At 50.1% G+C, this 21,407-nt stretch overlaps 1 protein-coding gene across 1 annotated transcript; it reads left to right on the forward strand.

The window, feature by feature from the left end:
• The first annotated feature begins 418 nt into the window (after positions 1-418).
• On the forward strand, positions 419-19,080 carry LRRC43 (leucine rich repeat containing 43). Its single transcript, XM_056859097.1, has 12 exons — positions 419-505; positions 2,436-2,714; positions 3,947-4,057; positions 5,222-5,361; positions 5,752-5,990; positions 9,049-9,227; positions 10,450-10,582; positions 12,291-12,430; positions 12,772-12,927; positions 14,013-14,204; positions 15,853-15,940; positions 18,938-19,080. The coding sequence occupies exons 1-12, from the start codon at positions 419-421 to the stop codon at positions 19,078-19,080; spliced, it is 1,887 nt and encodes a 628-aa protein (XP_056715075.1).
• Positions 19,081-21,407: the final 2,327 nt, after the last annotated feature.

Here is a 21,407-nt window from a genome sequence, read left to right on the forward strand (position 1 = left end):
AACAATACATGTGCTTAGGGGGTAAGGGTTTCTTTAACTAATCTAGTGGAAGAGACTCGAGTGCTAAAATCCACGGGTTAGGGGGCGCAAATTACTTGCCTTGCCCCGGGTGCTGACAACCCACGCTACGCCACTGCACACACACACTTCCCAACCCGGAGCTGGCAACCCTCGCTTTGCCGCACGTGCGCGTCAACCAGCAAACCCCGGGCGACACCCGCAGGATGGAATGTGGAAAGAAGCGGGCGCCGCCGGCTGAGCCAATCGGCTTCCTCCGCGTCGCCCCAGCGTCTCCGAGCAACCGGCCCCGTCTCCTAGCAACGGAGGACGCCGGGCTGGTCCCCGGGGCGTTCGCGGCCTGGCCTGGCCTGGCCTGGCGCCACGTGCTTCCTCTCGGGGGGCCGCGGGGGGCTCCGGCATGGGCGGCCTCAGCGCCTCCGACGCCTTCTGGACGCATCTGCGCACGCTCTGCCTCGACCAGTTTCCCTGCGGGGCTGGGGGCTGGGTAGGAGGAGGGGGCTCAGCGGCTGGCGGGGGGGGGGCCCAAGCCCAGCCTTTCATCGCTCTTGGGGCCCTCTGCATTCTCCCCCCCCCTCTTTCTGAGCCTATGTAGCCCACCTTCCCTCCAAAAAGCTCACGGTCGCCTACTTGGCCCTTTCACAACAACCCTGTAAGGCAGGCCAGGCCAGGCTGACAAGTGCAGATTCCACTTCACTTTCCTCTCATTAAGGAGGCCAACGAAGGGACACGGCAGAGACACTTTGTCTGCCGACCGGGGCCCCCAGAGTTTGCCCACCAGGTTGTTGTCCTCCACCCAGCCCTATAGACAGAGTTGAGATCTGGTGTAGTAGAATGCAGGGCTCAAGCATTGGTTGTGGGGGGGGGGGGGAGATACACGTGTTACCAGAGCTTGAGATGGTAATCTGCTGGTCAGTTGTGATATTTAATAGTATGAATGTTTAAAATAATGTTTTCTTGATTTAAAAAAAAATGTCAGCTACTAGTCCGAAAAGACATTGCTGGCAGCTGTGCGAAAAGAAAAATCCCCCCAAAACAGAACACAATCTACATTGTTGGATCCAACCACATGACACACACAAAAAGTGTGTAAGATTTTGTGTTTGAGGCTCCATGCTTCAAAAAAAATAAAAATGAAAATGCTTGAAGGTGTGGTGTAAGGCCTGGGACTGAGAATATGTGGTATATTTATTTAATCAATTCATTTATACCATAACTTTCTCCCCAATGGGACCCGGAGAATGCATTCCCCTAGGCAGATGTCATCTCACCTCTTGGATGGAGGTCTTCGGATATCAGATCTCTCTCTCCCTCTCTCTCTCCCAGCCAATTACCCTCTTCTCTGAAGCATCTATCTATTACCTCTGGTTTCTGCCCTTTCTCCAAGGAGCTCAGGGTGAAGTACATGGTCCTCACAACAACCCTGCAAGTTTTTTGGACTGAGAGTAGCTGAGCAGGGGTTTGAACCCAGAAACCTCTCATCAAATAGTCTAACCACTAGACCACATTAACAGATGCACCAGATTTATTTTTAGGGGTGTTTTAAGGATTCTGGAGACATGCAGTGGAAGCGCTTTGAGCAGACAAAAAGCTTTTGTTTTTATATTTATTTATTTAAAATTATTATTTTATTATTTAAAAATTAGCCGCGTTTCTACCTTATTGGAACTCAAGGCAGCTTATAATGTAAATATTGGTCATTTATTATTTTATGGTACTCTTTTTACCATCCCAAGGAAGACTCTGGAGAGGCAGCATATACATTTCCTAAACAAATGAGCACAAATTGCTTTTCATAAATAACAAAAATAAACCCATATGTCTTTATCAATGTTGGAAGGGGCTATACAGACCATCTAGTCCAACCCCTTGCTTAATGCAGGATCAGCCTAGAGCATCCCTGACAAGTGATTGTCCAGCCTCTGCTTAAAGACTGCCAGTGAGGGGGGGGGGGCTCACCACCTCCCCAGGTAGCCGCTTCCACTGGCAAACACCTCTTACTGTAACAAAACGTTTTCCTAATATCCAGCTGGTACCTTTCTGCCCTCAATTTTAACCCATTACTGTGAGTCCTATCCTCTGCTGCCTATAGGAGCAGCTCCCTGCCCTCCTCTGAGTGACAGCCCTTCAAATACTTCAAGGGAGCAATCCTGTCCCCCCTCAACCTCCTCTTCTCCAGACTGAACATTCCCAACTCCCTCAGCCTCTCCTCTCAGGGCTTCTTGGTCTCCAGGCCCCTGATCATCCTCGTCGCTCTCCTCTGCATCCGCTCAATTCTGTCCACATCCTTTTTTAAAGTGAAATTGGATTGTTGGAGTGATCGCCCACATGCCTTTGGGTCACTTCCCTTGTTGGGTGGCTCCCCAGCCAAAGTCCTTCTGTGTCTCTCCCCCACCCCCATCTTCTGTTCTCTCCAGAATCGATCCCATTTCCCGCAGCGGAAAGCCAAAGCCTCGTGGCCCTTCCAGCGGCGACAGGCAAGCGTGGCCCTGTGTGACCAGCTCATTCCTCCCACGGAGGAAACCGCTGAAATGCTCATAGATTTTCTGAGAAGCCCTGGCTCACCGTGGGCCCTGCCGCCCGACTGCAGCCCTGAGGACCAGCAGCTGAGGGAGCTGACGGTGTGGACTCCGCAGGTCATCCAAGACACCTTCATCTTCTCCTACTTCAAATCACTCCGGATCGTCAATAAAGGCGTGAGTGGCTGCGTGGTTTCATGTTGGGGGCAGACGGCTGAGACTGGAATGAGAGATTCAGCCATCCAGGGGCCTGCCTCATCTCACTTCTGAGCCTGGCCTGTCTGTGTCACTTTGCCTCAGTGTTCTCCATCTGTAAAATGGGTCTACTTTAGGATAGATTTGCAGAATTGCAGCTGGGCCCCCAAAGCAGCAGTGGTTTGTATTTGTTCCTATCCCTTAGGAACAAATGTCTGAATTTGGATTCCCTTTGTGCGTAGGCTTGCCAGTCTCCAGGTGGGGCCTGGAGACCTCCCAGAATTTCAACTGCTCTCCAGAAGACAAAGATCAGTTGTTGTGGAGAAAATGGGTGCTTTGGCAGGTGGACTCTATGGCACTGCTTCCTGCTAAGGTTCCTCCTGTCCTCAAAACTCCACCTTCCCCAGGCTCCACCCCAAAATCTCCAGGAATTTCCCAACTCAAGAGTGTCCAATCCTGTTAAAGTTTGCGTGATTGGGGCTCTTTGAGTGCCCGCCATCCTGACTGTATTAGAACACTAATTGACGTCGAAGTTGTGGCTTGAGTCACTCCTCTGGAGCTGCTGGCTCTTCTAGGGCTTCCCTTGGAAGCATCAGTTGTCTGTCTGGGGCCTGGCTTGTGTATTAGGCCTGGGATGAGGGTTGCCAGCTCTGGGTTGGGAAATTCCTGGAGATTTGGGGAAGGGGAGGGAGTTCAGCAGGTTGTAATGGAATGGAGTCCACCCTCCAAAGCTGCCATTTTCTCCAGGGGGAGTGATCTCTACTGGCTGGAGATCAGTGGTACTTCCAGGAGACAGCCAGGCCCCTCCTGGAGGTTGGCAACCCTACCTGGAGTAGGGGGCACTGCTGCTAAAGAGAGTCTTTCACAAGAAGAGGATGGTCTGGATGATCTCTGGGTGAAGAGAGCCAGCATGGTGTAGTGGTTAAGAGCGGTGGTTTGGAGCGGTGGACTCTGATCTGGAGAACTGGGTTTGATTCCCCACTCCTCATGAGTGGCGGATGCTAATCTGATGAACTGGATTTCTTTCCCCTCTCCTACACATGAAGTCAGCTGGGTCACACTCTCTCAGCCCCACCTACCTCATTGGGTGTCTGTTGTGGGGAGGGGAAGGTGATTGTAAACCGGTTTGAGTCTCCCTTAAGTGGTAGAGAAAGTCGGCATATAAAACCAACTCCTCTTCTTCTTTTGTGGTGATGTATTTTTTTAAACCCTAGGTGGATGAAATTGATGCCAATTTGTTAAAATTTCCCAACCTGGAAGAGCTCATCCTCAGTGCCAATCACATCAGCAGAATAAACGCTGCCAACCTCCCTCCAACCCTGAAGGTAAACGGTCACATTTCTTCTCGAGAGCCTCTTGCAGTCACTCGGCTCTTTGACTTTTAACGTTTGAAGAGTAGTCTTACAGGGGGGCAGTGGTGTATAGCAGTCAGAGTTTTGGACCAGGTCTAGGGAGACCCAGATTGAAATCCCTACTCAGCCATAAAGCTCACTGGGTGACCTTGCCTAACCTACCTAACAGGGTTGTTGTGAGGATAAAATGGAGGAGTGGAGAATTGCACACATTTGAAGAAAGCTACAAACTGCCGACTTGGGACTTCCATCTCATGCCCTGAAACAGCTTCTTCTCCCTCCTCCTTTCGTGCTTGTTTTATTTGTTCTCGACTCTCCAGAATGCAAAACTTGTCCATTGCTTGGGGCCCTTATTGTTGGTCCTAATAAAGATATTGTGCTTTGATGATATGAGGATTTTGCCATGGATCCAATTGGCATCCTGCAAGTTTTGTAACTTGGATAAGTTTGCAATATTTTAAGGGTATCCTCTGGAATTGAACATGGAGATGGAATTGTTGTCTCCCACCCCTTCCCTTGTGCTGTTTGTAGCTCCCTGCCAGGCAAGAATTCTGCATGCTAGGCTTCCCGGGATCAGGGCCTTTTTACATGAAGCCAAATACTTCATTGTTTTGGGCACTGCAAGTATTGATAGCACAGGAAAAGGGCAGTCTTCCTCCATGGATAAGAGAAGTTGAGTTCAAATTCCATCTAATATGTGAAAACGGTGGCGTGGCCTGTGTGGGGAAGGGCTGTGGCTCAGTGGTAGAGCCTCTGCTTGGCATGCAGAAGGTCCCCGGTTCAACCCCCGGCATCTCCAGTTAAAGGGAAGAGGCAAGTAGGTGATGTGAAAGACCTCTGCCTGGGACCCTGGAGAGGGGCTGTGGCTCAGTGGTAGAGCAGCTGCTTGGCACGCAGAAGGTCCCAGGTTCAATCCCCGGCATCTCCAGTTAAAGGACAAGGCAAGTAGGTGATGTGAAAGACCTCTGCCTGAGACGAGCTGCTGTCGGTCTGAGTGGACAATACTGACTTTGATGGACCAAGGATCTGGTTCAGTATAAGGCAGCTTCATGTGTTCATGTGCCTGGAGCAGACGGGCTGCCAGCCTCGGTCCCCCCGCCCCCAAGGTTCTCTTTCTCCTCTCTCCATCCTTGGCAGGTGTTGGAACTTTGTGGCAACGAGGTGGAATGCCTGAAGGACCTGTGTGCCCCCCCCCCTCCAGAACTCCAGCATCTGGGCCTTGGTCATAACTGCCGGCTGGGCTCGTCCCAGGAAGACTACCTCACCAATGCTTTCTGGTAACGCTGAGCTCTGGCACCAGCAAGAATCACCTGAGGTGTTTCTAGCAGCCATTTTTCTAAGGATACTTCCTTTGTTTCTGCCTCTCCTTTTTCCTTTGTGTTCTGAAAAGATGGGTGGTTTAGAGTAAACGGTAGGGTTGCCAATTTCCAGGTGGGGCCTGGTGATCTCTCGGAGTTACAATTGATCTCCATAAGACAGGCTTGCTGCAACATCTGGAACAATTCCAAAGGGGATTCTGTGGATCCATTCCATTAATGGGTGGTGCTTTCCCCCCCCATGCAAAGAGTCCTCCCCAGACACTTCTTGGATAGGGAGGGCAAGCACCACCATTGGCAGAATCCGACCGATAGTCTGGAACCTCCTAGTAATTTCTCCTTTGCTTTCAGGCCAAAGCTCGTCTCCCTCGACTTGAGTTATAACAGTTTCACGGACCTGCTCTGCCTCCTCGCCAAACTCGGGACGCTGAAGAGGCTTCGAGTCCTCGTGCTGCAGGGCAACCCTCTGGCCCTGATGCCCGGTTACCGCGGCTTCACCATAGACAGCCTGCCAAAACTCTGTGCCCTGGATGATGGCAACATCACCCCCGACGAAAGGCACTGGTTCTTGGGCGTCTCTTCCAACCCAGGTGGGGCTGCCATATTTACAGAATCTCTCTCGCTGGCAGGTTGTGGAATGGTCAAAGCATGGGTGGGAAACGTCAGGCCCGGGGGCCGTTTAAGGTCCCCAAAATCATTTGGTCTGGCCCTATATGGGTCCTGGCAGATCTCTAGCCCAGAAGGATCTAAGACTGGTGACCCGCCCCCTCCCGAGGACAGGAATAGCCTCTATTCAAGGCGGATGTGAGTTTGTTTTGCCGAGAAAAGGAACCTTCCCCCACTGTGTGCGCCACCGGTTGGATGCCTGCCTGCTTGCCTGTGCGGGGGGGGGGGTCATCTGGGGCAGCTGCCTGCTTGGGGCTTGGTCGGCTAATTTTTAAGTTGATAATTTTGTATGGCCCTCGAATGATGTTATAAATATCCAAATGGCCCTTGGCAAAAAAAAAGTTCCCCACCCCTGGTCTAAGGGAAGTGGAGGTGGGATTGCGGCAAGAGAGAAGCTCTGCCCTTGGCCTCTGCAGAATCGAGGACTCCGAAAAAAAGTAGGGTTCTTTGCACAAGCATTTGTATCAGGGCCCGTGTGGCCAGCTCTGGGTTGGGAAATACTTAAAGACACCTTCTTAGGGAGCCAGCATGGTGTAGTGGTTAAGAGTGGTGGTTTGGAGCGGTGGACTCTGATCTGGAGAACCGGGTTTGATTCTCCACTCCTCCACATGAGCGGCGGATGCTAATCTGGTGAACTGGATTGGTTTCCCCGCTCCTGCACATGAAGCCATCTGGGTGACCTTGGGCAAGTCACTCTCAGCCCCACCTACCTCCCAGGGTGTCTGTTGTGGGGAGGGGAAGGGAAGGTGATTGTAAGCCGGTTTGAGCCTCCCTTAAGTGGTAGAGAAAGTCGGCATATAAAAACCAACTCTTCTTCTTAACTTTGAAGATCTGTTGAGATTGGGCTAACCTGGGCCATCTAGGTCAGGGTATTGGATGCTTGCATGGTTTTAACACCTCTGCTGAATAGCAGTTTTGCTTTCAGACTTGTGTAATAAAAAGGATGTGCATCATGTGTGTCAAATGTAATATTTCTGCCTGTAGAGGGGAACACATTGCCTGATTAGGTATCAGTGAATGGATGGGCCAGACCACTTGCGGATGTGTAGGTACGTACAGGTGGGCAAGCATCTTGTGACCATAGGAGAGCAACCCAGGTTAACGAGATCAGAATGGGAAAACCTAAGTGCCGAAGAGCAGATATCAAGAAATTCAGAAAACACAACCAGACAACTGGGGTATGAAACATACGTTGTATTAATATCTAAACACCCTGAACCCGGCTGGCCCAGGCTAGTCTGATCTCGTCAGATCTCAGAAGCTAAGCAGGGTTAGTACTTGGATGGGAGACTTCCAAGGAAGTCCAGGAGGGGAGGGGCTCTGGCTCAGTGGTAGAGCATCTGCTTGGCATGCAGAAGATTCTAGGTTCAATCCCCAGCTGGTCCAGTTAAAGGGACTAGGCAAGTAGGTGATGTGAAAGACCTCTGCCTGAGACCCTGGAGAACCGCTGCCGGTCTGAGTAGACAATACTGACTTTGATGGACCAATGGTCTGATTCAGTATAAGGCAGCTTCATGTGTGTTCATGTAAATGCTATGCAGAGGAAGGAAATGACAAACCACCTCTGCTTGTCTCTTGCCTTCAAAACCCTACTGGGTTGCCATAAGTCGGCTGCAACGTGAGGACACTTTACACACAAAATATCTAAATGTGAGCAGTGTTTGCTTGAGCATCACTGGAGAAATGCACAGGAAAAATGTGAGTTGTGCAAGGCCATTGGGTGACCTCTTGTGGTCAAGCGATGTAGGTCCTCTCCTTAACAGGTATAACAGTTCCCGAATCAGTCTCTCTAAGCCAGGGGTGGGGAACCTTTTTCCTGCCAAGGGCCATTTGCACATTTATAACATCATTCGGGGGCCATACCAGGTGTAGATCTCCTGGTGGGGGGGGGAGAGGCTAGGGTTGCCGGGTCTCCAGCCACCACCTGGAGGTTGGTAACCCCAGGACAGGCCACACAGAGAAGGCCTGGAGGGCGCCCCCGCTCCCCCGGTCCTCCCCCCTCCCAGGCGGGAGGGCAGCCAGCAGTGGGCCCAAGCAAATGAGGCACCAGGGGGGCGCAGCCCACGGTTGATCGGCAAGGGAGGGAGGAAGGAAAACAGAAAGAGGAAAAGGGAGAGAGGGAGAAAGAAATGGAAAGAGGGGGAGAAAGAAAAGGATGGAGGGAGACAGACAAAAAAAAAGAGAGGGAGAGAGAAAAGCCTTCCCCACACACACACCCGCCCGCCCCATGTGACCTGGCCCCAGGCTCCATGCCCTTCCCCCCCCCCAGAGTCCACAAAAGGCCCCCTGAAGCCCGATAGGCTCCTGCGCGCATGCTCTGCCGCCAGGAGCCGCGGGCCTCTTCCCCCTCCACTCTCGCTGCTCAACAGCCGACAGGCAGTGAGAGGGGCTTAAAGTGTGCCCCGGCGTTCTTGCATGCTGCGGCTTTAGGGGCAGCCTTGGGGGAAGCGTCCCTCCCCCTCCTCTCGCCAACCAACAGCCGTCAGTCGGCAAGAGGAGGTCCAAAGGGCGCCGCAGCGCCCCTGCAAACCGTGGCCCCAGGAACACCCTCAGGGAAGGCTGCCCTGCACCACACCCCCGCGGCAGGGCTCCGGAGCTCCCGAGGGCCACAAAAAATGTCCTCGGGGGCCGCATATGGCCCCCGGGCCTGAGGTTCCCCATCCCTGCTCTAAGCAAAGCCCAGCCAGGAGTCTTGAAGCTCAAGCACATTTTAATCTAGCAAGGGGCTCTTTGTTTGCAGAATGTCTCCACAGGATCCAACCATTTCTTGTCACACTGTGTTGTATTTCCTTGCAGCAAGCTTTTCCCATTGAATCAATGTTATGTTTAATGTTGTTTTGGCATCTCTTGCATATGAGGGACATATTAACGCAAAACTGGTGAAAAAGCAAGAAAGAGATTGGTGGAACGGAATGGCGCAAAGGGCATCTCTGCCCCTCCTTAACGAAAATGGGTTTGCTGCTCTCTCTGACCCTTTCATAGCGCTGCTCCAGCAGGACGTTGAAATGATTGTCACCATTGGCAAGATCCGAGGCATCCCCAATCCTATAGGTGCTGAGGATCCGGAAAGTAGTCCTGAGTCTCCCGTGGTCACTTACAGCTACTACGTGATGTATGAGTTTGCCAAAGGTGAAAAAATCAGTGACAGAGATCACACCAAGGTATACCTTTGAAGGGCTGCAGTGACATAATCCTTGATGAGTCAGAAATATTAAGGAAAGCCACAGGGAACAGTTTTTAAAAATAGCATCCTTTTTATTGTACATAGGGAAAGGGCCAAAATTTTAATGAACCTCGACACATCTTCCATTCATTTTCTATATATTAAAACTCAATATTATTCTGTTGATCTCCTGGCTCATCAGACTTACATATCACAGGCATTCATGCAAAGTATCTAGCGATCATAATGTTGTTAACTCTTTAGTTTTATCTCCCAGTGTTGATTCGAGTCCAGGAGCACTTTAGAGACCCACAAAATTTTTGGTGGTCTGAGCTTTCAAGAGTCAAAGCTCCCTTCATCAGGTATCTGATGGAGTTTTGACTGACTCTCAACAGCTCATACCCCGAAAATCTTTTTGGTCTCTAAGTTGCTACTGGACTCAAACCTACCTTTTCTACTGCAGACTAACAGCTACTGTCTGAAAGTTTCCCAGTTTACCTGGAATTATTTTTAAAGGAACACCGAATAAAAATAGTGCTTCATCTTCATTTTGGAGCCATGAGATATGGGGGGAAGGTTGTATGTACACCACAAACAGGTTTCATGACCATTCCCTCTCCCCAGAGAGCCTGGGGAACCAGTTCTAGGAGAGGAGCTGGGGTGAATTCTCAGCAGTCTTGTCAACCTGCCACTCCTAGGATATTTTGTGGGGGCATGATAGTTAAACCCTTGTAAAAGCAATGTAAGAGCCAGCAATGTAAGAACCAGCATGGTGTAGTGGTTAAGAGTAGTTGTTTGGAGCAGTGAACTCTGATCTGGAGAATTGGGTTTGATTCCCCACTCCTCCACATGTGTGGCGGAGGCTAATCTGGTAAACTGGATTTGTTTCCCCACTCCTACACATGAAGCCAGCTGGGTGACCTCGGGCTAGTCACAGCTCTCTTAGAGCTCTCTCAGCCCCACCTACCTCATAGAGTGTCTCTTGTGGGGAAGGGAAGGTGATTGTAAACTGGTTTGTTTCTGCCTTAAGTGGTAGAGAAAGTTGGCATATAAAAACCACTTCTCCTTCTCTTCCTCCTCCTCCTCCTCTTCATGGTGTGGTTAGGGCCCAGTGCCCCTAGTCTCTCTTCTGAATATTCTCATTGCCTCGTCTTGTTGTTAGTGATGACAGCATTTGGAGTAGCCAGTGGATAGTGGTGCTGGATGTTTTTCTGTCCCAGGTCGTGGCATCCCAAAATCCAGTAGCAACTATGCATAATGCAGGAAGCCCCCCGGCAGGCCCAGAAGAAGCAAGGGGCAATGTGGAGGCAGCTTTGGATATACCAACTAATTTGGATTCACCTTCTGAAGCGGGTAGGTAACCCCTGCCAGATGGGAGTAGCGGGAACTTGTGGTCTCCAGGCCTCCAAAGCAGAGGCTTGATAGAATTCCGAGAACCCGAGTTCTAATTTGATTTTTCAGAAGTAATGTTCTCTTCTTCATGATTGCACAGATGAATTCCACCTGTCCTCTGTTGGCTTCTGATTTAGATCTTCAGTTATTTCTGCATTTTTTGCAAAGGCTAAGTATTTTAAAACTGTCACTGATAGGTTAAGTATTTTAAAACTGTCACTAAGGGTGGAGAGGGGCCATAAATACACCCACCCAACTGTTACAAAAGTTAGCATCCTAGCAAAGGGAGGGTTTATGCTGCCTGTTCAAAGGCAAAATGAAAATTTATGCTGCCTGCTAAAATGGACTGTTTGTGGCTCTGCTTCGAAAGGCGGTGGGGAGGCATCATAGATGTAGGCCTCTATGATTTGGAGGAAGTGAGTTCTGACCCACAATAGCTCATGCTGAAATAACTTCTGGAAGTCTTTGGGGTACTACTGGATTCCTGTGTAATTTTGTGACCTGCTTCTGCTTCCTAGCAGTGCGTTTTCAACAATCTAGGTCACAGAGGGATCTGTTAGCATGGCCACATTGATTAATAATTGACAAGGGATATTGTTATCCTGAAAAAGTAATCTGATCTTACACCGGGGCTGTTGCCTGAATGGTAGCCTGTTGAGTTACAAATCAAAACGGAGGTCTTACCACCTGAGTGGTACCGGGGTTTAAGTCCACCCATCTGGTTTGATAGAATACCTCTCTAGTGCTGTGGCTCGGATAGGGTTGCCAACTCTGAGTTGGGAAATTCCTGGGGATCTGGGGGGGTTCGACCCTGGGAAAGGCCGGTTTGGGGAGGGGAGGGACTCCAACAGGGTATAACGCCATAAATTTTCTCCAGGGGAATTGATTGTAGTAGTCTGGAGATCAGTTGTAATTCTGGGAAATCTCCAGGCCCCACCTGGAGGTTGGCAACCCTTGGCTCTGATCGGCAACTGGTCTTCCTGGAGGCCATCTTTGAAAAGTAAACAGCAGAAGTGTCCAGCTGGATCAGTCCAGTGGTCCATCTAGTCCAGCAGCCTGTTTTCCCACCACAACCAATCCCTAGAAGGCCTACAAAAGCCCAGCACAGAGGCCAGATCCTTCCCTGTGCTTGCCTCTTGGCAATAGGTATTCAGAGACAGAAGAAGAGTCTCAAAGTGGCTTACAATCACAATCCCATACTCTCCCCACAACAGGCATCTTGTGAGGTAGGTGAGGCTGAGAGAGTTCTGAGAGAACTGTGATTGGCCCAAGGTCACTCAGCAGGCTTCATGTGGAGGAGTGGGGAATTGAACCTGGTTCTCCAGATTAAATCAGAGTCCAACACCCTGAACCACTGCACCACACTGGCTCTCTTCCCCTGTTGTTGCCTCCTAGCACCAAGTATTCAGAAGTACACTGCCTCTGAACATTGGAGGTTCCATCTAGCCACGAAGGCTGATAGCTGTTTTGACTCTGGTCCAGCCCTTACTTAATATCTCCCCAGCCCCTTTGAGACAGCCACAGATGACTGTATCACACACAGCCATTTTGAATGTGTCACCAAACCATAAGGGTCACGCTCTGTTCTTTTTTTGTTTGCTCTAAAAACGTTTTGTTCTAGAGGCATACTTTTGTTAAATCTTAATTTTCTCTTGTCTTTCTAACTTAGCAAATGTTTACTCCACCCTTCGGAAGCCCTGGGCAGAGACCATTGAGTGTGAATACAGAAAGGAGCACGTCACCAAAGACCTGGTTGCTTTGAAGGCCTATCTTCTTGCTGGAACCACCGTCACAATTGTGGAGGAAAAGGTAATTTATCCTGTGTAGCGTTGCCATCCTCTAGATATGCCTGGAGTTCTCCCAGAATTACAGCTGATCTCTAGACCAAAGAAATCAGTTCCTCTGCAATAACCATAGAATCTAGAAGAAATGGAAGTTGCTTCTAGAGTCTAGACCAAGGGTCTGATTCAGGATAAGGCAGCTTCATTTCTTCATGTGACTTTGTGGTCAAGGGTTTTTAGATTTTCCAGTGTTGGAAATATGCAGCAACATGAAACACACTTTCCTCTATGTTTATTTTTTAAAATTCCAGCATAACCAAGATTCTGGCCTTTTTTGCAGCCTCGTGACGTTCTCTTTCTCTCCACTAGATCATCTCATGGCCTGTCATTGTTACGCCAATTGAAACTCCCAGTAAGAAAGGAAAGGGGAAAGCGGAGAAAGGGAAACCAGAAAAGGGGAAAAAGGACAAAGAGAAAGCAGAGAAGGGCAAAGTGGAGAAGGGGAAGCCGAAAGATGGCGGGAAGGTAAGGCTGGACTTGGGCCTGGCAATTCTGCTCAACCCACAATGTACGGAAGCCCGGCTGAGAGGTCAGCCACATTATTTTTGCATGACAACATGACATTTGTGCACATCTACCTGTAGGTGGGGAGAGAGGGGTTGCTGCTGTTACTGCGTGCTGAAGTTCCTGTACTTGCAAAAGAAAATATCTTTATGGGGTTAACAGCTACGTTGTTTAATTCCTTGGTGCTGTTGGGGTTGTTGTGCAGATATTAATAAGTCTCCGTTGGCATCCTTCAGTGGTAGCAACTGCCTGGAAACTTCAGTCACTCCACTGGCTGCCCATTAGTTAAAAGGTAAAGGTAGTCCCCTGTGCAAGCACTGGGTCATTACTGACCCATGGGGTGATGTCACATCCCGACATTTCCTAGGCAGACTCTGTTTACGGGGTGGTTTGCCAGTGCCTTCCCCAGTCATCTTCCCTTTACCCCCAGCAAGCTGGATACTCAATTTACCGACCTCAGAAGGATGGAAGGCTGAGTCAACTTTGAGCTGGCTACCTGAAACCGACTTCCATTAAATTAAATTGAGCCCGGTAACCCATCAGTTACCGAGCTCAATTTAAGGTATTGGCTGTCACATACAAAGCCCTTCATGGCCTTGGACCCTCAAATCTGCAGGACTGCCTCTCCCTTTTGCTCTGCCACAACAGCTTCGCTCCTCTGAGCAGGGCCTACTGCAGGTGCTAACTTGCAAGTGGGCAAAATCCACAATGGCCCGTACATGTGCCTTCTCTGTTGTGGCCGCAACCTTGTGGAATGACCTGCCTGAGGAGGTCAGGAAGGCTCACTCTCTTCTGCCTTCTGCAAACTAAGCATAACTGAATTATTTGAACCCGGTTCTCCAGATTAGAGTCCACTGCTCATGTGTAGGAATGGGGAATCAAACCCAATTCTCCTGATTAGAGTCCGCCGCTGATGTGGAGGAGTGGGGAATCAAACCCAGTTCTCCAGATCATAGGCATGCTCCTCTGATCCTGGAGAGAATAGGTCTGCATCGTGACTAGTATCCATTTTGACTAGGAGATGCTTCTCTCTGATATTCCTACAGGGTAGCAACAAGAAGAGAAAGAAATCCGTCTCCCCGGAGTTACGAAGCGACCCTCCCATCCTGAAAACCCTGGGCTCTGGCCATGTCAACCTCCAAAGCCTGCTAGCGGGAGAGTCGCTCTTGACAACTGTATGTGACTTTGGCGTCCTCATCACAGAACTGAGACCTCAGCCCTCAGCCCTGAAAGAGAAGGTACCTGGAACCAGATGAACTTGCGCTGGAATTTTACACACACACACCAAAAAAATCACAGTTTTCTTTTGTTGTCACAAAGGCAAATCAGTTCAGTCCATGTGGTAAAAAGGTCCAGTTGGGAGAGCCTCAAACGTATGGGCAGGCGGGCTTTGGCCCAGATGCCATGTTGGACTGTAGAGCTTTGTCAGAAGCTGCTGCCCGGGCCTATATTTACTCAGAGAGCCAGAAAGGGCATTGGAACAAGATGGCTGCCTTCCTGAGGGACAGAGGCATCCTGCTGAGGTCCTGGCTGTAGAGGACAACATCCGGTACCATGAGGCGTTCTGTGTGGCCCACACAAGAGCAGCGATGGCTTGTGGCACTGTGTTGAAATTAAATCAAAAGAGTTTCCATCTAGACATTAGGAAGAACTTTCTGACAGTAAGAGCGGTTCCTCAGTGGGAACAGGCTTCCTCGGGAGGTGGTGGGCCCTCCTTCCCTGGAGGTTTTTAAGCAGAGGTTAGATGACCATCTGTCAGCAACACTGATTCTATGACCTTGGGCAGATGGTGAGAGGGAGGGCATCTTGGCCATCTTCTGGGCATGGAGTAGGGGTCAATGGGTGTGTGTGTGGGGGGAGGTAGTTGTGAATTCCCTGCATTGTGGAGGGGGTTGGTCTAGATGACCCTGGTTGTCCCTTCCAACTCTATGATTCTATGACCCAAACAAGCACCCCTCTGGCTGGGGGTGAGGATGCCTCTCGGGCTCCCCATTCACCAACTGCATTGCCCACAAACATGGGGCTTGCATTTGTCTCCTAAAGGTTCTTGTACTGGATCTCGTATTGCCGGCCCCACTTTGGTCTACGTCAGGACTCTCAGAATAAAAGAGTTGGGGAGCCAGCATGGCGTAGTGGTTAAGAACGGTGGTTTGGAGCGGTGGACTCTGATCTGGAGAGCCGGGTTTGATTCCCCACTCCTCCACAGGAATGGCGGAGGCTAATCCAGTGAACTAGGTTAATTTCCCCACTCCTACACATGAAGCCAGCTGGGAGACCTTGGGCTAGTCGCAGCTCTCTTAGAGCTCTCTCAGGCCCACCTACTTCACAGGGTGCCTGTTGTGAGGAGGGGAAGGGAAGGTGATTGTAAGCCAGTTTGATTCTTCCACAAGTGGTAGAGAAAGTCGGCATATAAAAACCAACTCCTCTTCTTCTCCTCAAGAAGAAGCAGATCATTGTTGTCCAGGGTTGCCACTTCCCAGGTGGGACCTGGAGATCTCCCGCTGTTACAACTGATCTCCAGGCAATAGAGCTTAGTTCCCTTGGATGAAATGGCTGTGTTAGAGGGTGGGCTCTATGGCATTATACCCTGCTGAGATCCTCCCCTCCCCAAACCCTGCCTTCCACAAGCCCTCCCTCCAAAACTCCAGGAATTTTTCACCCTGGAGTTGGCAACCCTATATGCTGGAGGAGTCACAGGAGACACACCCTAAATTTGCCTTTGGCGTGGGGTTGGCTCTTGTGTTTCCAATACCTTGCGGCCACTCCAAAGTTCAGAAGTATGGTCCTGTGAAGCTGAGACACTTCACTCCTTTCATTTGCAATAAAGCTCCCGCCCTCCCTGAAAAATGCTCCCCTGTTTGCCCCTCCCCCCTCTCTCCTTTGCAGGATGGTAAAAAGGGCAAAAACAAAGATAAAAAACCTAAAGGTGGGACAGACAGCGCGGCAACCCAGAAAACCGCATCGGCTGCCAAAGGTAATGGAGACAGCCCAGTATCTCTTTTGCATTTAAAGACTGATGCTCAACCATTTGATCAGATGACCCACAGGGTGGCTAGCAGAGAATGCAATGTAAAGGTCCCCTGTGCAAGCACCAGGTCATTCCTGACCCATGGGGTGACGTGACATCCTGACGTTTACTAGGCAGACTTTTGTTTATGGGGTGGTTTGCCACTGCTTCTCCAGTCGTCTACACTTTACCCCCAGCAAGCTGGGTACTCATTTTACCGACCTCGGATGGATGGAAGCCTGAGTTGACCTTGAGCCGGCGACCTGAAACCGATTCCCGTCGGGATTGAACTCAGGTCGTGAGCAGAGCTTGGACTGCAGTACTGCAGCTTACCACTCTGCGCCACTGGAGCCTACAGCTATGCAAAACAGATGCTGCCTGCACCTTAGCAAGTATTTCACATCCTTCGTGAGGACTGGGGACTTCATAAAAGCGTATTGGCGGATCGTCAGAGGCTACACTGGTTCCATGGCAGTGTATAGACTGCTTGTGGCAGGTGTAGCCTGGTGGCCTCTGACGAGAATCTGTGCAATCCCTGGTTCCAGTCTCACCACTGCAACAAAGTAGGGTCGCTTATGCACGGGAGTTTTACCTGAGGTGTGTTGCTTGCTGGACCCACACTTTCCAGTTGGGAGTCTATGCACCAGCAGTCTCCAAGCTCAAATCAGGACGTATTTGAATCCCCGCCCCTTGAAATGCTGCTTCGTAATTGGCTGTAGTGAGAGAAAAGTTCCCTCCCCCCAAACCCAAATTGTCGCATAAAAAAGAATTTTAAGAACAAAAAACAGAGCAATCTGAAAAGAATGCGGCGGGGTGGTAGTGGAATCCAAGCCTTGGTTTTAAAAAACCTTTCTTCTGCTCAGAGGAAGCAGGAATGATTTGAATCCTCGCCTCTTTACATGTTGCTTTGTAATTGGCCTTAAGAGAAACCAAGCTTGCGTGTCCCATGCTTTGCCTTATGCATGGGGATTTCACCCAGGCTGAGCTCAGAGGAGAGGGAAGAACCGGATTAACAGAGGAATGGGAAGTCCCAGGATTTGCGAGGGCTGGCAGCGAGGTCATCGCTAATGGTGGGAAAACTCATGCATAACTTCAAGGAACAACCAAGACAGACGGGGGATGAACATGAGTGAAAGTACCTGTACATAAATGACCTAGGTGACATTAGACAAGTGATTGCCCAGGTAGGGAGCTGTTGGAAAGCAGTTTTTCCCACTTCCACACAGCATACCGGCTTACAATCACCTTCCCTTCCCCTCCCCACAACAGACACCCTGTGAGGTATGTGGGGCTGAGAGAGCTCTTAATAGAACTGTGACTAGCCCAAGGTCACCCAGCTGGCTTCGTGTGTAGGAGTGGGGAAACAAATCCATTTCACCAGATTAGCCTCCGCCGCTAGATTAGAGTCCACCATTCATGTGGAGGAATGGGGAATCAAACCTGGTTCTCCAGATCAGTCCACCGCTCCAAACCACCGCTCTTAACCACTACACCACACTGGCTGTCAAACCTAAGGGGGGAGGAGCAATTCAGCTCCATGTATTTTCAAAGAGAGGTGTTTCTTCAGTGGCCTCAAGTCAGATGCTCATAGATCTTCAGAGAAACATGCTGGAAAAAAGCGATGCCCGTAGTGCTGCGTCGGTCACATTTTACAGTGAATCGCTTTGTGGGGAAGTGCTGTGTTCCGGCATGCATTACTCATCCACCACATTAAAGGAACTGGAAAATCACGTGACTGAACCTCCCCCCCGGCCGGGAACTTATACTATGAATAAAAACATGACATGTTCGAAAGTGGCACTTGTGGTAAAAAAAGAAGGGCAAGAAGGAGGAAGAACCGCAGACGTTTTCCCATTTTTGTGGAGCCTTGTATGTGCAAAATGCTGCAAGTCGCACTCACTTCTGGCAACCTCAGTGAGGGTCTTTCAAGGCAAGTGAGCAGCAGAGGTGGTCTGCCATTGCCTTCCTCAACAGAGTCTTCTTGGCTGGTCTCCCATCCAAGTATCGAACCTGCTTAGCTTCTGACTTATGGCGACCCCAGCAAGGGGTTTTCAAGGCAAGTGAGAAGCAGAGGGGGTCTGTAATTGCCTTCCTCTGCAGTCTTCCTTTGTGGTCTCCCTTCCAGGTAGGGTTTTTGGGGTGGAGCCTGAGGAGGGTGGGGTTCAGGGAGGGACTTCAATGCCATAGGTTCCAATTGCCATTTTCTCCAGGTGAACTGATCTCTATCAGCTGGAGATCAGTTGTAATAGCGGGAGATCTCCCCCTAGTACCTGGAGGTTGGCAACCCTACTTCCAAAGTACTGACCCTGTTTAGCTTCCGAGATCTGACGAGATCGACCTATACCACACCGCCCCCCTCCCTCGTGGAACCTTCTGTCTCTACAAAATGCAGTTGTCTAATCTGATATTTCAAACAAAGAATAATGAGCTGAATTCGATCATTATTTCTGAGTTTGACTAGGGGGCATCTGTTGGGTTGTATATTTTTGTTTTATATATACTTTGCAAGGGGCTTTGAGTCCCCAGTATGGCAGAAAAATGTTTAAATAAACATTACGGTAAAAATGTATTTAGGGTTATTGTGTATTTTACAGTGATGCAACTGTACAGAGTGTATCTGGCACACAACGTGACCGCCCCCCTCTCTGTTAATTCCCATGAAGCAGAGGTTCCTAAACTTTTTGAGTTATGGAGCACTTTTCAGGAGAGAAATTCATCATGGAGCACTAATTTTCACCTCGCACCTATATACTAAATCGAATGACAGCAGTATTTTTCTTTCCAATCTCTTCATGGAGCACTAGGAGATGTTTCGCGGAGCCCTATTTGGGAACCTCTGCCATGAAATATGCCTGAGATGGGATCTTACAGATTCCTCACGCATTTATCTTTCAACTCAAAGTCTCCTACGAGTATGAATTAAAAACGCGAATGGCTACACTTTTTTTTTTTTTTTTTTTGCAGGGAAAGGAAAGAAACAGGAGTCTCCCAGAGGGGCAGAGGTCCAAATGGTCCAGCCGGTGCCTCTGACTGTGGAATTCCAGATTCAGCACCCTAAGTGGAAGTCATCATCACAAATCTTAATAAAAACCGAAGTATCTACATAGTTGTACTGTGAGTAGCGCAGATTTGATTTAACGTTGGGGCACCGGAAGTAACAGGTGGTGGTGAAGATCTTCAAGACCTTTGTGGATGTGCTTCTTTGGGGGGGATAAGCAACCTGTCAGGGGGGTCCAGTTGTGGGTCCCCAAAATAATGTGCAGTTGGGCCCCGAGGTCATTTCCGTTGGAGACAGGAATTCATTTAAAGAGGCTGATTTCTGTGTGCTCTCTGCTGCTTTCTTTGGACTTTCAATTTGCTCTTTCCTTTTTGCTGGCTAGCAAATGTTTTGCTGTTGACCATTTGGAAATCAAATTAGCAGATGCCTGGGCCCTGTGGCTGCCGGATAAAACCCACAGCTTGAAAACCAAAAGTCTGGGTGAGCAAGTCTCTGTGGACACCTTCTTTGTTACTCCATTCTTGCTTGAAGAAGAACTCATTGTAACTCAAAAGCTTGCAGCTGTGAATAAGGTACTATCCAGTGAAAGTATCGTATTCATTCTTTGACAAGCAGCGCTACAAATTCAGGGTTCATGGGGCAGTTTCCCCCTCCGATTTTAAGGGAAACTTTGGCATTTTATCTGCCTCGCCATTATCCCATAGTGAAATATCCACTTAATCTACTTGGGATCATACCTGCCCATCAGCAGGACCTATCCTGAACAGCTCAGTGGAGAGCAGAAAAGGAGCTTTACAGTAAAGCCACATTTCAGACCCTGATGTGCCAATGGGCTGGGGCAGCGGAGGGGCTGTCACTTGAAGGTAGTCCAACACTTTAACCGCTGTGCTACGCTGGCTCTCAAAGCTTCAAGCAAGAGCCCCTCCGCTGCCCAAGGACAGACTAAGACCCCCCACTCCTGTTTTTCCCCTGCATGCTTCATGACCCCCCCTTTGGCTTGGAGGTAAATGATTTTCCTTTGCAAGGTGCAGCTTTTTCACCCACTAAGCACAGTTTCACTGGCCTCGGTGTTAAGAGATGTCCACATGACACCACTCAAGTGTGCCCCGACTCAATGCAGGTTTCATTTTTTTTTTAAATAGGGTGGATAGTTATTTATTTGCCAAACTTATAGCCTACCCTCCCCGGCAAAAGCCAGGCTCAGGGAGGCTGACACAGTCATATCAATATACAATATACTATAAAACATGATAAACCTAATTAAAATAATGAATTATAAAACCAGCCCAGGCTAGCCTGATCTCGTCAGATCTCAGAAGCTAAGCAGGGTCAGCCCTGGTTAGTGTTTGGATGGGAGACCACCAAGGCATACCAGGGTTGCTGTGCAGAGGCAGGCAATGGCCACCTCTGTTAAGTCTCTTGCCATAAAACCCCCAAAAAGGGGTCACCATAAGTCGGCTGCGACTTGACAGGCACTTTACACATGCATAAAATCTATAGTAGTAGAAAAGGGCAAGAGTCCAGGAGCACCTTAAAGACTAACAAAAATAATTTCTGGTATTATATTTTTGATATTTTTGTTAGTCTTTAAGGTGCTCCTGGACTCTTGCCCTTTTCTACTACTGCAGACAGACTAACACGGCGACCCACTGGGAATAAAATCTATAGTCTGCCTTGGAAACGTCGGGATGTGACGTCACCCCATGGGTCAGGAATGACCCGGTGCTTGCCCAGGGGACCTTTCCCTTTTTACTTATAAAATCTATAAAAACCATGTATCTCCGACATAAGTTCTCAGCGTGAATGTTGGCGAGGGGAGGGCTCCCAGTCACAAACAGCCCAGCGCCTCAGGAGTATCCCCCTCCCCCTGCTTGGCAGGCTGACCAAAGCAAGTCCAGCGGTGCGGCTGAGGGTTGCCAACCTCCAGGCGGGGGCGGGGGATCTCTCAGCACTCCAGCTGACCTCCAGACGACATCAATCGCTTATTGATTATTTATCCACAACAGTTATTATTTCTCTCTCCCCCCCCCGCCTCTCCGGGAGAAAAGGGCTGCTTTGGGAGGTGGGCTGTGGGGCCCTCTGCCCTGCCCTGGCCTCTGCCCTTCCTCAACCTCTCTCCCGGGCCCCACCCTGAAATCGCCCGGGGTTTCCGACCCCGGAGTCTGCCGGCCCTCCCCAGCTGCTCGGCGGGGTCTGCTGCTCAGCTGCCGTCTGGGAAGTCTCCTTTGGCGGCCCCAAAGGCAGCTCCTCCACCCCACCCCCCCGGGCTCTGCGGCTGCAGCCGGCGCGCGCCAGGGCCCAGCCCCCCGTTGCCACGGCGACCCCGGCCCGGGCCCGCCGCTCGCGCGCCTCGCCTCGCCTGCCGGCGCTGGCCGTCTCCTCGCCAGCCAGCCCAGCCCAGCCCTGCAGCGCCGGCAGCCCCTCCTCGACCACCCC

Source organism: Euleptes europaea, chromosome 13, assembly GCF_029931775.1.
Source record: "Euleptes europaea isolate rEulEur1 chromosome 13, rEulEur1.hap1, whole genome shotgun sequence".
Lineage (NCBI taxonomy): Eukaryota > Metazoa > Chordata > Lepidosauria > Squamata > Sphaerodactylidae > Euleptes > Euleptes europaea.

Excerpts from the sequence above, each read along its gene's own strand:
- LRRC43 (XM_056859097.1), top strand. The coding sequence starts at position 419 with ATGGGCGGCCTCAGCGCCTCCGACGCCTTCTGGACGCATCTGCGCACG. Across the intron at positions 4,058-5,221 it reads ACCTCCCTCCAACCCTGAAG|GTGTTGGAACTTTGTGGCAA; the intron begins GTAAACGGTCAC and ends CATCCTTGGCAG. Across the intron at positions 5,362-5,751 it reads TACCTCACCAATGCTTTCTG|GCCAAAGCTCGTCTCCCTCG; the intron begins GTAACGCTGAGC and ends CTTTGCTTTCAG.